Source organism: Crassostrea angulata, chromosome 5 (assembly GCF_025612915.1).
Source record: "Crassostrea angulata isolate pt1a10 chromosome 5, ASM2561291v2, whole genome shotgun sequence".
Classification (NCBI taxonomy): Eukaryota; Metazoa; Mollusca; class Bivalvia; order Ostreida; family Ostreidae; genus Magallana; species Magallana angulata.
The window spans coordinates 17076231-17090024 of NC_069115.1; the positions used below are offsets into that span (position 1 = coordinate 17076231).

A 13794-nucleotide genomic window follows, 5' to 3' on the forward strand; every position below is an offset into this window, starting at 1 on the left:
AATGAAGCATTACTGAAGCATTATAAACATTAAAATCGAAAAAATAATTTTTGACCGAAATCGTGACCATGCCCCTTTAACAAAATATTTAAATCGCCATCTTGTGACGTAGTGTCTTAAAAAGTATAAGTCTGGGTGTAGTGAGATACCTTAAAAGCATTGATTATTTAAATTTTCAAGCTCTTACCCCCACCCACCCTATATACCCCCACTTATATAAGTTTGCATCATTTAAAAGTCATTCATCTCATGATCTTGAATATGTTGGATAAATTGGAGGGTCGAAAACAAACTGGGAAAAGTCATGTATGCAAAATCGGCATATGACCAATGCTTGTAAAATTATAACAGATTACATTGAAATGAATTAAGCAGCACATTGCATTCAAAATTGAGACAGCAATTTAGTGAATTTTGTTTATTTTTAACCACGGTGAAATAATCATAACATATTATACAAATCACCTTAATGTAAAATTTAGATATGAAGTTCTAAATTGGGATGTTCAGTTCACAATTTTTACTAAAATAACAAATTAATTTTAACTAAAATTAGATAAATATACACGTATCTACATGATTATACATCATGTAGTAGATAAGTAGATTTCATAAGTGCAACTCCCCCCCCCCCCCATATCAAAAATTTAAAAAAGATGACCAGAACAATTACGATTAACAATGTCAGATTTTGACATGCATTTTCTTTCTAATTGCTTGTCAGTAAGTTCATAAATGTAGATCCTGAATTCTCTGTCTGGTAGCAGTTTGTATTCTATTGAATGGATATTGTCTGAGTGACTGTTGGTATGAGTACAGGGCAGCCTGAAGATTCCCCGTGATTTGTTGACAGATCCCTAGGATCTCCCAGGAGATGTCTCTGCATAATACATGTATTAACTGTCCCTGATCATGGTGGACTAGGATCTGTAGATCATCTAAAGCTCTCTGTGCTCTCATTGTGTCGACATGTCTAGAGCACAAAAACTCTAGCATATACAACAGTACGAGGGGTGGAATAGACAACAAAAGGCAATTGTTTTGTTTACTAGATTGTTGTTCTGGCATTATTTCATTGATATAAAAAATCCCATTGTTAAATATGATATCCTGTGCTACAGCCTGTCTCATCTTTGTAGACAAGGTCTGTCCCCCTACAGCCTCAGTATACCTCTCTCTATCTACATGTCTCTCATACATCATATATGGCTGTGCTAGCCTGACCTTTGTGATATCTATAACTGATAAAGCTTCCTTGTATCTGAATGTTTTGTAATAATACACGGCAATGTAGAACATATCAGACACACACCCAAACCTAGCAGTTATTTTCAGCATGTGACAAGCCAATTTATCTACAATATACAACTGTTTGTTTAAACCTGTGTTAGTGTACAAGTTGTGTAATATAAACACAATACCCTGAAGGACGGTGGCTGTAAGTTTCTGTAACATGACAATGTGATACTGTGTCAGCGGTAAACCTATTGACCGTTCCACAGCATGTAGGTACTTTGTGCATATCCGTAGGTCAGGTGGGCCTGTTGAATCATTACCAAACACTTCATGAAAAATATCCATATCACGTTCAACCTCAGAAATCAGAGTGTATTCAATGGTACAGATAGTGAGTCTGGGATTACACAAAACATTTATGATGTAGGAACTGATGGAGGGACTGTGTAAAAGCAATGCTATACCCTTTTCATACAATCTATATAGTCGCGTGAATAATGTCTTTTGTGCATCACCATAGATATTGTTCAGAAACATGTTGTTTTCTGGAATAAAAAAATTAGAACAATTTCCCTCGTACACCCATTTAAGGAGAAGTTTAAAGCAGACCCAGAAACCCGCCAATAGATTTTTTGGATGCCAGTGAGGTAGAGCATTTTGTTGAATCGCCCAGAAAACAGCCGTTTTCATGTGATAGGAACACAGTAGTTTATCTTCATCTCTCAATCCTTCATTAATTATTTCCTTTAAGAACAATTTCAGCAATCCATAAATTAAAAATTGTGTGTGATTTATTGAACACACAAGTTTGTATTCCGCCTGAGAGAAAGAAATTCTCCATTCGTTGTCTGTATGATTTCCTAGTTTGTGTCCTATCGCTACAAAGTGACACCCATTTCTAATAATGTCGTTTACAACATGAGATGGGGGCCATGAGTGACACCTGTCTATCCACGTGGAGGCACAAGGAGGCCAGAAATCACTGACAAAGCAATGGGCATGATCGAATTCTACACCATGAATTGTCCCACTACCACATGGTCCGTGAGGTGAAGAACCAGGAATAGATAAAGAACATGTCACCTCTCTGTACTTTGAACTTGAGATATAGAGCATTCCATTCATCCTTACACACGCTGACATCACTGTATGACTAGTTCTTTCGAATGGTAACCATAGTAAAGTGAATCCTGGTGGACTCTCAGAACTGTCACAGAGAATCAGTGCATGTTCTTGTGTGTTGTAAAACTGACACTGAGAGAAGTCCCAGATCCCTCGGTGGTCATTTGGAAAACGCATGTAGTCCAGGTCTGATCCTCTCAATCTAAACCCTTCTCTACGACTCCCACTCAGCATCAATGTGAACTGTATATTTAACATTTCTTTGGACTGTAACATCTCTACAATGTCCATTATATCTCTCCTCGAGGCCAGCTGTTGGGCGGTCCCTATCTTGAGACACATTCCCATATAGACCGACTCAGATATCTTCCGAGTAGCCATTTTACTGAAAATTAATGTACTTTTGTACGATATTTCATGTTTGTTTTCATTGGAGTAAAATACAATTTAAATCCGTACAGATTTCTGTTTAACAACAATGTCTACTTACCTTTATTCTGCCCCGTTATAGTCGTCTATTGCTGGGGATTTTTGTGTTTTATTTTTAGCCTTAGAAAATCCCCGAGTAGGTTAAACCACAGGGGCATCGTATCCGCTCTACACTATATGACATATATATAAATAATACACAAGGGAAGAATCGAAAATAGGACACGATTTGTAAACAATGTGTAGCAAATTTATTCTTATAGTACTAATTAATGTTCTGATTGTAAGGTGTTATCTCTTATCAATTTCTCATTTACCGTTAGTTTTATCTATTTTATGCCAGACCCCTAATTACCTTTTAATTATAACGATAATTAGTTAATTGCCCAAACAGTTATAATTATTTAATATTATGTATTCCCTCCCCACACTGAGGAGGTAGATTTTTCACTCCCCACACTGTGGAGGTAGATTTTCACTCCCCAAACTGAGGAGGCACCGTTCACTATATAATAAGGTGAAAGTACCAGTAACAGGAGCAGTGTAGTCGAAGTGGTACAGTGTGTGTAATAGTAGCAGTGGACAGTGTGGTAATAGCAGTGAACAGTGTATTAGAAGCAGGTCAGTGTGTGTAATAGTAGCAGTGGACATTGTAGTAATAGCAGTGAACAGTGTATTAGAAGCAGGTCAGTGTGTGTAATAGTAGCAGTGGACAGTGTAGTAATAGCAGTGAGCAGATTGATGGGTGGCTTCTGCGCGATTCCGGTTATCCTCTTCGACCGTGGCTTTTAAGTTGAGTTTTAACACCAGTCAATCGTCCAAGTTGCCGGGGAGAAGATCGATATAACCGGTCACACAGAAGATCAAGGGTTGTCGTTGAGCAAGCCTTTGGCGTTTTAAAATCCCGTTTCAGGTATCCCACTTATTAGTCCGCCCAATTCTCGCTAAATTCACCTACATCTGTGTTTGAACGGAAAGTACCTTTTACTAAAAATAGATTCAGGTACCTCTCGCTATATACGATTTTATAAACCTAAGAACTGATTTTATAAAGGTTTGTAACTACGTGTTATAAACATGCATCAAAAATGAATGTATGGAACTCTGTGTATAAAGTTAGTTAACATTACTTCCAGCAAAATGAAATGAATGTAAGTGTAAAAAGTTTGAAGAGATATCATAATGATCATCTTGGATGAGTTCAGGCTCGGCGAATTATAAAAGATGTTTTGAAAAGAAACATCCTGCATATCAGACACATATAATTTATACTTTCTATTTTTATCATGCTTTAATTTAATGAAAAGAAAAAATATATAACTTTTGGGGAATCGATTCAGCGATGATAAAATTTAAAAAAAAAAGAACAATGCGTTCCCATTTGGCCACGCTTACAACACAAAGAACCATTCGTTCTAAACACTAACACACATATATAACATCCTTTTCAGATGTCTGCATAAAACAGGAGGAGTTTTGGATCATCAACCTACAAAGTGTTGCAAGATTATCTTTGTCTGTTGCCAGCTACACAATATCTGTATCGACAAGCATCTTCCAGTTAGTGATATTCCAGAAGAACTGCCCGAAGACGAAAATGATGTTGTGTACCAGGGTCCGGTCGATGACGGTAAATCAACCAGAGACCAACTAATCAGGCAACGGTTCTCTTAGGTAAACCATTAATTAGATTAATAATATAAATTCATGCACTTGTATTGTAACGTTTTATCTTTTCATTAGTTATTCGATTTATGCTTTCAGGCATCTTCCATCTATATAAATAAAAAGACATAAAACATAAGCATCAATAAAGAATATTTATATGATTGAAAAAAAAAATCAATGCTAAGATTTAGCAGATATACACTGATTCTCTCTCTCTCTCTCTCTCTCTCTCTCTCTCTCTCTCTCTCTCAACGACTCAAAGAAGAGAATAGTTCCGCTAGGGCACTCCGTCCGCCAGGTGCAACCCCCGCATTAAGTGATCTAAGTAGATCAATCTGGAGCTTAGTTTTCTCCATCTCCAGTTTGTTCTTTTCCATCTCCCGTTCTAAAACTTGGCATTGCAGGTCATAAACACCCTCCATTGTCCTCTTCCGCTTCACAGCACATTTTTTCCTGTAAAAAATATATTGAAAACTTCTTTTTTTCAATTTGAATTTCTTCTAACGTATAATTTTTAACTTGTTTGTGGCCTGAAGTTCTGGAAATTGGTATCACTAGCTTTTAATATATGTTCTATGTATTCAAAAAAATCAATCGACTTCAGTTGCATAATTTACATGTATGTTTGATAAGACACATACTTTTTCATTTGTAGATGCTCACCGTGACTTGGAGACTTTGGCAGAGTAGGAGTGGCAGCAGGACCCCCAGGCAAAGCACGGGATGGGCCAGGAGATTGTGAAGGCACATGGCTGGGAACAACAGCTCGCTCGGACTCGGAAGTCATCGGAGGAGAGAGCCACAACTCTTCTACCATGAACAGATCCATCCCTGCAATAAAATTTGATATTTTTAACTTTACTTATATCTTCGCTTTAATTTATCTAGTGAATGATGATAGAAGAAAGGTGACCATACCATTCACATCGTCTGTGTCTAAAACACCCTCGATTCCTTCGACTGACATTTTACCTATTATAGCAACAACCTGAAATTCATAAATGTCAATATATTTATTTATCATTATTTATGATATTAATTATGATACTTGTTTTGTCTCAGACAATCAGTGCCCCTTTCGGTTAACCTATTAAATAATGTTATTGATTCATGTTCAATACAAATAACAACTTGCATTATTAATGTAAAAGTGTAGACGCAGTATTACCTTTTCACCGATATCAGGTATTCACAGAGGAAGGAGCAGGTCCGCCACCGGTTTTCCCTAGCTCTCTTCTATACTGAGCCTCCTTCTTTTTAGTTTGGGAGGATATGTCTCTCCATTTCTTATGATCTCCGCGGAAGTCCGCTCTTGAATTCCGATGCTGTTTATTCTGTTTTAATAAGAAAGGATAATATAGACGTCTTTATTTCTATATGTTCTATCAATAATTTGGTTAATCAATGTACATGTTTATTATGCAAAATTACAACGACACCTTAGAATTACAAACCTACATACCCCCCCCCTCTCTCTCTCTCTCTCTCTCTCTCTCTCTCTCTCAATTTTTTTGAGCAACATGATCCGCCACTATGATTGAAAGTGAAAGTACCGGTAGCTGAAAGTACTAGTATATTGAAAGCGGGTTCCATGGTTAATCCGTCCGCAATTAAGGAAGATGTTTACAACTTGCACATCTTCTATGTGACAGACTATTTCCCTTTTCTTGAGAGAGAACGAAAGAAAGATAAGTAAATTGATTTTTTTTATATTTAATGCATAACGATTTAATATCTATTTATGTAAATGATGCAAATAATTCAGTCACAGAAACGCTGCCTTTTCCCAGTTTTTCATTCAGCTTTTTCAGAAGTGTTCTTCTAAAGTTCCTGCTCGAGCACTTGGCACTGTAACTCGTGAACATCATCCACATTTCGCTTCCTTTTCAGTTTATTCTTCCTAACGAACGATACATAAAATTCGGTTTACTGACTTGATTAAAAAAAACCAAGTCTTAATTAAATTCAAAATGAAAACATTATGCATAATACTGTTTGGTTAATAAATTTTATCAATGTAAAAGTTCCTATGTTTAGAGTTACCCCGATGCCTTTATTTTCATTTCTGCTTCTCCCCCACGCGATGCATGTTTCTTCCTTCTCACAGCTAGCTTGGGATGGCCCAGGAGACTGAGACAGCATTGGGGAGGGGACAGCGGCTTTCTCTGAAGTAATTGTGTTCGGTGTTGACAGCCATACGTCTTCAACTTTGAATAAATCTACGTCTGAAATTAATCCATTGTAAATTGGACATATTCGCTGGAATTACATTCATTGGTGCTTACAAACGTTTTATGACCAAATTATTGATTGTCAGCTTATTTATGGAGAGAGAGAGAGAGAGAGAGAGAGAGAGAGAGAGAGAGTTAATGTACCCAAATTTTCCAGGTCAGTGTCAAAACCACCGTCAATCCCTTCAATGAAAGTTTTTCCTATTATTGCGACAACCTGAAATAATTATCGACACTTCAATAATAAATTCCTAAAATGGCGTAACCTTACAATTTAATTTAGCAATAATGTATGTATAATGTATGTATATACAAGCCAGTGAGAAACGCAGGATTTTTTCTGCTTTCTGAAATAACATTTATTTAATCTTTTGTTTAAGGAAGAAGGGGTTGCAGTATCGAGTATGTTATTTTCCCTTAAGCTGAGCCAATTAAAAATTCAAGTAACAGAATTCGATTTTCTTTTAACGTAACGGTATACATAATGCTCTCATCGATTTTAGAATTATATTGAAAATTTATATCATCTTAAGACCATTTTAAATAAGAACCCGTCTGTGAATAATTTCTTGGTCTGCCCATGGACAAATTGGAATAATAAGATTTTTAATTAAGACATGTTTATCACAGGCACGCAGCATTGTTTTTAAAGGGGGGGGGGGCAACCTAATCCCAAAAATCTTGACAAGTAAAAAAAAAAAAAAAGGAAAATTTTCGAATCCCAAAATCTTGAAAATCCTAATTCGTGGGGGAGGGGGTACTTAATATTCCTTTCCCTTCAATTTCTATGGAACGCCTCAACTGCCTTATGTAGATAATCTCCATAATATGATGATTCTTCAATATTACATGCTGATACTTCAACATTACATGATGGTACTTTAACATTGCGTGCTGATACTTCAACATTACATGATGGTACTTTAACATTACGTGCTGATACTTCAACATTACATGATGGTACTTTAACATTACGTGCTGATACTTCAACATTACATGATGGTACTTCAACATTACGTGCTGATACTTCAACATTACATGATGGTACTTTAACATTACGTGCTGATACTTTAATATTATATGCTTATACTTCTTCATTACATGATGGTACTTCACTATGCGGTGGTTCTAAAAATAGGGAGGCGTCGCCTCGGGATCGAAATACGCTAAAACTCAGAACACGTAAATGCCTGTAGAGGTATAGAGTATGCTGTAAAGTTTTTATGACTGGGCTGTTTCTCTGTTTCAGATAGGACTAAGGCCCACTGAGACTAATTTAGATCTAGATACTCAACAAATGCTACTATTTGATTAAGTGTCTACAATGTATAGGACTTAAGTCAAGCTACACAACAATTCAAACAAGCTTCATTTATTAGTTCCTTTATTTCCTTGTACATGTATAACAAGTGAAAAGCTGTCAATGTGACAGCAAACCGGGTTTTCTTTTATGTAAACTGTATCCATAATCCATGTCAACCCTTATCCAGTGAAATGGAGTACCCTACATGTTATGCAACATTTTGCCAAAAAATGACTAAGTTCAAAAGCTAGTATTTTTTTTTATAAATTATCGGAAATCAAAATCCTAGCAATATGCACACCTCTGATATATGTACAATTGATCTGCAAAAGACCAACTTCCTATCTTGAGAACTGTAGGAGGAGTTATCCGTACAATGAGGGTACCCTATATGCAATATTTTGCCAAAAAATGACTAAGTTCAAAAGCTGGTATTTTTTCGATAAATTATCGGAAATCAAAATCCTAGGAATATGCACACCTCTGATATATGTACAATTGATCTGCAAAAGAACAACTTCCTATCTTAAAAACTGTAGGAGGAGTTATCCGTACAATGAGGGTACCCTTTTGGCAGCCGCCCGCCCGCCCGCCCGCCATTTTCACCATTTTAATAACCGGATTTTTCCGTTGGAAAACCCGGTTAAAAATGGACACTTTTCGAACCCAATTGGTTATTATTTAAATCTATATTGCCAAAAATAGAGCTTGTGCCGCTCGGGTAAAACTGGATTCTGGAGGGAATTTGGGCACGGTCACCTTCATTATATTTGTAAGAACCTGCGCCGAAATCTTTATGTGTCAAACTACTCCCGAGTCGTCCTTGTTTAATAGGCGCCTTCAAATTCGATGTCAATTTTATAAGTACGTTTTATGTCGTAGGTTGATGTTTTAATCCTGCAAGCGGGCGCCTACAATTGGCGCTTGTTTTACCACTTATTAGCTAGGCCTATTTTTTTGGGCGATTCTACGCCAATAAACAGAGACACTTTACTGTTCAAGGGACTTTTAAGGGAATCAGAGTACGAGCAATCATCCAGCAGATCCCAGTGCTCGCACATAGCATCATTTATTGTGAAGGGTGCACTCAATCTCGACAAGTTAAAAAAAAAAAGGGGGGGGTGGGTCAGTTGCCCCGTATTTTAAAATATCTTATCTATTAATCTACATATGATCGAATTTCCATAGTTACATATGTGTTTTCACCTTGTTTAAAAAAACAATCAGTTTTTAAAAACTTCTTTTTATATGATGATTTATGTAAGTTTCCGCAAAAGGCGTGTTGGTTAAAAAAAGAGAGTAATTCAGGATTAATTTCAGTAAAAAATGTTGGCACTGAAGAAGTACACAGTACAGCTCATAAGAGAGGATCTCTACTGAATAAAAATAATGTCGGAACAAATAGGATTTGTTTGGGTGCAATGTTTTCAGGCATGTGACAACCACACATGCAGCTTATAAGATCATGGCCCCATTCATGGAAAGGATAGAGCACTGCATTTAGTGCTGTTGAATCTGATTTTAGCAGTAATTATACAGTTGAACAAATCAGTGCTAACATTGCCCACTCCTACACGTGGATCTCCAGGGAGAGCCCATCAATCCCTATAAGTCTAATCTATCATAAATGACAGAAGTCTTTGTTTAGGTGCTATTAATATGTTTAGCAGTCCATTCTGACCGAGCGCCAAAAGATTGGGTTCTGAATCCACATTTTTAGACCAAAAATTCCCTTTGGGGCTTTTGTTCCCCCCTGATTTGTATGCGCTAAGCCCCAATGGTCTCACCAAGCAACTTTTTTTTAAAATTTAAAAAAAAAAACCCTTTCAAAAGACACTTAATCAAATAGTAGCATTTGTTGAGTATCTAGATCTAAATTAGTCTCAGTGGGCCTTAGTCCTATCTGAAACAGAGAAACAGCCCAGTCTTAAAAACTTTACAGCATACTCTATACCTCTACAGGCATTTACGTGTTCTGAGTTTTAGCGTATTTCGATCCCGAGGCGACGCCTCCCTATTTTTAGAACCACCGCATAGTGAAGTACCATCATGTAATGAAGAAGTATCAGCATATAATATTAAAGTATCAGCACGTAATGTTAAAGAACCATCATGTAATGTTAAAGTATCAGCACGTAATGTTAAAGTACCATCATGTAATGTTGAAGTATCAGCACGTAATGTTAAAGTACCATCATGTAATGTTGAAGTATCAGCACGCAATGTTTCAGTACCATCATGTAATGTTGAAGTATCAGCATGTAATATTGAAGTATGATCATATTATGGAGATTATCTACATAAGGCAGTTGAGGCGTTCCATAAATTTCAGTCTTAATTTCCTTATTTTCTCTTCCATATCTTATCAATATACTCTGCCTGTATCAATGTGTATACTAGATTGTTTTCGACACATACTTTAAATATCATACAGTCACATGTGTCTGTGCATAGCTGCATGCTATACACATTGACAAACTTTTTATGAAGATTGTTTTATTAATCCAATATTATCGATTTGTTTCAAATTTTAATTTTGTTTAATTGATGGTAATAACTTGTTTGCAAGTCTTTAACAAAAATCAACTAGACATCATTCGCGAACCTTCTGACTGAGATCACTTGTGTTGACTGGGGTGGGGGCTGGTCCACCTCCCGTCTTGGACCTATCTCGCCGAAACTCCGCCTCCTTTTATTTGGTTTGTGAAGACAAATCCCTCCACTTCTTGCATATTTCAGCAAGCGACCTGGACAGAGACACTGTTCATTCTGTCCAAGTTGTTAAAACATTAACATTGATAGTATTTAATGCATCAGAATTTAGATTCAGTCCTTTCATAGAGATTATTTTAATGACGCAATGGGTAAACATTAAAGGTCAAGGATATATCATACAGTTTTTGTAAACATGCAGACGCTGAAACGGCCTTTGATCATGAATGTTTAGCAATAAAAAATGTAAGTGTTTTAATCACTGAAACTAAAGGTTAGGTGCAAACAAAGTTTCCTATAGATTACATATTGACATATATTGATTTTGTACCACTGATTTGGCACATTTGTCAGCCCATGTTACGAACTTTCACATGTACATGTAGATCTAAGGCCAAAAAAAAATATGCGTGTTTCCGGTTTCCCGACCGATCCTATTTTTTATGCGCCGACCCTAACACTTTTTATTCCAAATCCAGATTACCAAACGTAATTGGTTTAAACAATAGAGTCTTTACAAACCAGGGTTTAAAAAACGCTTGTAATAAATCAATAGAAAACACCACTTAATAAATCGTTTTAAAGATTTCTAAGTCCAGATTGACAGCATGGATGAAAGTTATCTTTGGTTATTTTAGCTTAATTATCAATGCAATAAATAGTTTTTTAGGTCAGTGATGTGTTAAAAATTAATATAGAGATGTACATGAAAAAAGCAGAGGCAAAGTTATTTTTTTATATTTCTGGGTGTGGAGACTGCAGACATCGTAAGTCTATAGACTTATAGGCCTAACAATCATTCACATTATAAATATGATTTAAAAATGCTACATTTCAGATGCAAATGAAATTTTAAAAATTAGTCTAAAACCATTAATGATCTATTCATTTTTTTTTTATTTTTGAAAAGAGTTTATTCTAAGGCTCTCGTCTGATCAACGAGAATTTCCTCTGTTTCTGAATTCAACACCTATTTTACGATATTAATGTCTACTGTTATGTCAGTTGACCAGGTAAATAGAACTAATAATTACTATATACATATAATGTAATATATTTGTGGTAATGAGTATTATACTCAGTTAATCTATAGTGGCTGTCATATTTATATTTTCTTTTTGCCTGAAAATAAAGTCTTCGTATACATTCCAAAGAATGTGGGCGCTTAAGATGTAGATTCGGCAGGATTCTGGGCGCACAAGGAGAGTGAAAATTTCATCAAAATTTCATCAATTAATTTTGAATATTTTTCGAATTATAACCGTTATTTGGTTTCTGTTGGATGTGGAATGAGTGGAAAAATATTTGAAATGCAAAAGGTTTTATTATAATATGGGTCTAAATATAGCAACACGGTGCAATTCATGCAAAATCCTACTTATTTACAACTGTTTTTAAATGATTTTGTTGTCTCTGGGTCTTCTCTCCACAAATTTGAAACGTGTAAAGGTAACATATTTCAACATTAAAAATGTCGCATTTTAAAAAAAGATGGAGAGATGACCCAGAGATGACTAATTATGTACTTTTCAAATTATTTTTTGAAGGATAAAAAACAAAGTCCATTGATATGACAGTGGTGTTTCAAACAGTACTTTATAGAGCATATATTGACAAGTATCCGTGGCTCAGTGGTTTCGTCCTGGATTTAGTGAATACATACATTCAGTGTTTTGGGTTCAAATCCAACTGGTGGTCTTTTTTAAAAAAATTAAACTTTTTTGTTTTAAATGTATGTTATTATAACATGATGTTGAATTATAATATACCGGTTTTAATTTTAATTTGTTTTTATTGATTTCTAGATCTGCTGTATGAACACTATAAAAAAAATTCTTTTCTTATTACTATTTTTTTAGGATAACACAATATAACTTCATTAAATAATGTTTTCATTAACATTTCCGACTAGTTATCGGTTTACCTCTCATTGCCATTTTTTGAAAGCTTTGTGAGTTTTTTAATAACCGGAATAGCCATGTACTTCGACTCTCAACATAATATATTTTTGTTGAAACCTGTACATAGCCTTTCGAGGTTATAGACATTTAAATCCCAATTGATTCGTATCGAGGATTCCTGCAAACTTACAATCTTGTGCGCTCACTTTCTTAATCTTAGATTTAAGAAAGCTTTAATTCTGTAACAGTTGTCATTATTCACAATTGCTCCACCTGTAAAATAAATTTTATTAATGTATAGAAAAATCATATGCTAAAAAAAAGGGAAAACCGAAAAGCTCATTTAAAAAAAAATATATATCCATATAGATAAACAATTACAATGTAATATAAATCGTGAAACATTATCTGTGAGATACATACAAGGAACAAATGTCCTTCCAACATTTGTTTTTCTTTTGATTTGTGTTGACATCTTTGTGAGAGGCAAACAAGATCGCTCGATTCTTCTCAACTTCTTCCACCAAAATTTCAATCTCCTTGGCAGAAAAATTCTTTTTCCTCTCCTTTTTTATTTTATTTACGAATTCGTCTGCCATATTGAAATCAACTTCCGGTAATTTAAGACGGACGTAAATACGAAAAAGTTACGTCGGAACTAAGTACCTTTTGTGAAACGGTCTTAACTAAGTGCGTACGTAGTACTTAAGTTTGTCGTAACTCGTTAAGTAGTACCTAATTTACGATGCTTTTGTGAAACGGTACCCAGAGTGGTGGAAGTGGTAGAGTAGAGTATAGTAGTAGCAGAGCAGTGTATTAGAGTAGCAGTATTTGGATTTATACATGTGTGGATTATGTGGATTATTTTCTGGTGTGAATTGTTCTTATGTGATGCGTAGACTTTGTGTGTAGATATGTAAATAAATTAGTAAACTCTTCAACGACTTTTTCATACTAGGACTTCATACATTCATTCGGATCAAAGTTAAATGTGTTGTAACTCGGCAATGTTCAGACCGCACGCTCGGCGGAGAACGTGCGCTACAAATGTCAAAAAAACAACTTACTTGACAAAAGTTACGCAAATCCTCCCACACAATGTTGCAAATGTTGTCAAAAAACACGTTCACATTGAAATATTCCTAATAAACGAGGTAAAAAGCGTTTTTATCCCATTAAAACCGATGTCTGC

General features: G+C 35.5%; 2 protein-coding genes and 1 pseudogene across 2 annotated transcripts; all 3 read right to left on the reverse strand.

The window, feature by feature from the left end:
• Window positions 1-647: 647 nt before the first annotated feature.
• LOC128183577 (uncharacterized) lies at window positions 648-2748 on the reverse strand. The gene has a single exon (XM_052852652.1). The coding sequence runs from the start codon at window positions 2737-2739 to the stop codon at window positions 730-732; it is 2010 nt and encodes a 669-aa protein (XP_052708612.1). The 5' UTR covers window positions 2740-2748; the 3' UTR covers window positions 648-729.
• Window positions 2749-4703: 1955 nt separating this feature from the next.
• LOC128185167 (uncharacterized) lies at window positions 4704-6048 on the reverse strand. Its single transcript, XM_052854833.1, has 5 exons — window positions 6025-6048; window positions 5649-5789; window positions 5374-5443; window positions 5097-5286; window positions 4704-4908 (listed from the first exon to the last, which is right to left on the reverse strand). Exons 1-5 carry the CDS (start codon window positions 6046-6048, stop codon window positions 4704-4706), a joined length of 630 nt encoding a protein of 209 aa, XP_052710793.1.
• A 146-nt stretch (window positions 6049-6194) lies between these two features.
• Window positions 6195-13255, reverse strand: LOC128185956 (uncharacterized; annotated as a pseudogene).
• Between the last annotated feature and the right edge of the window lie 539 nt (window positions 13256-13794).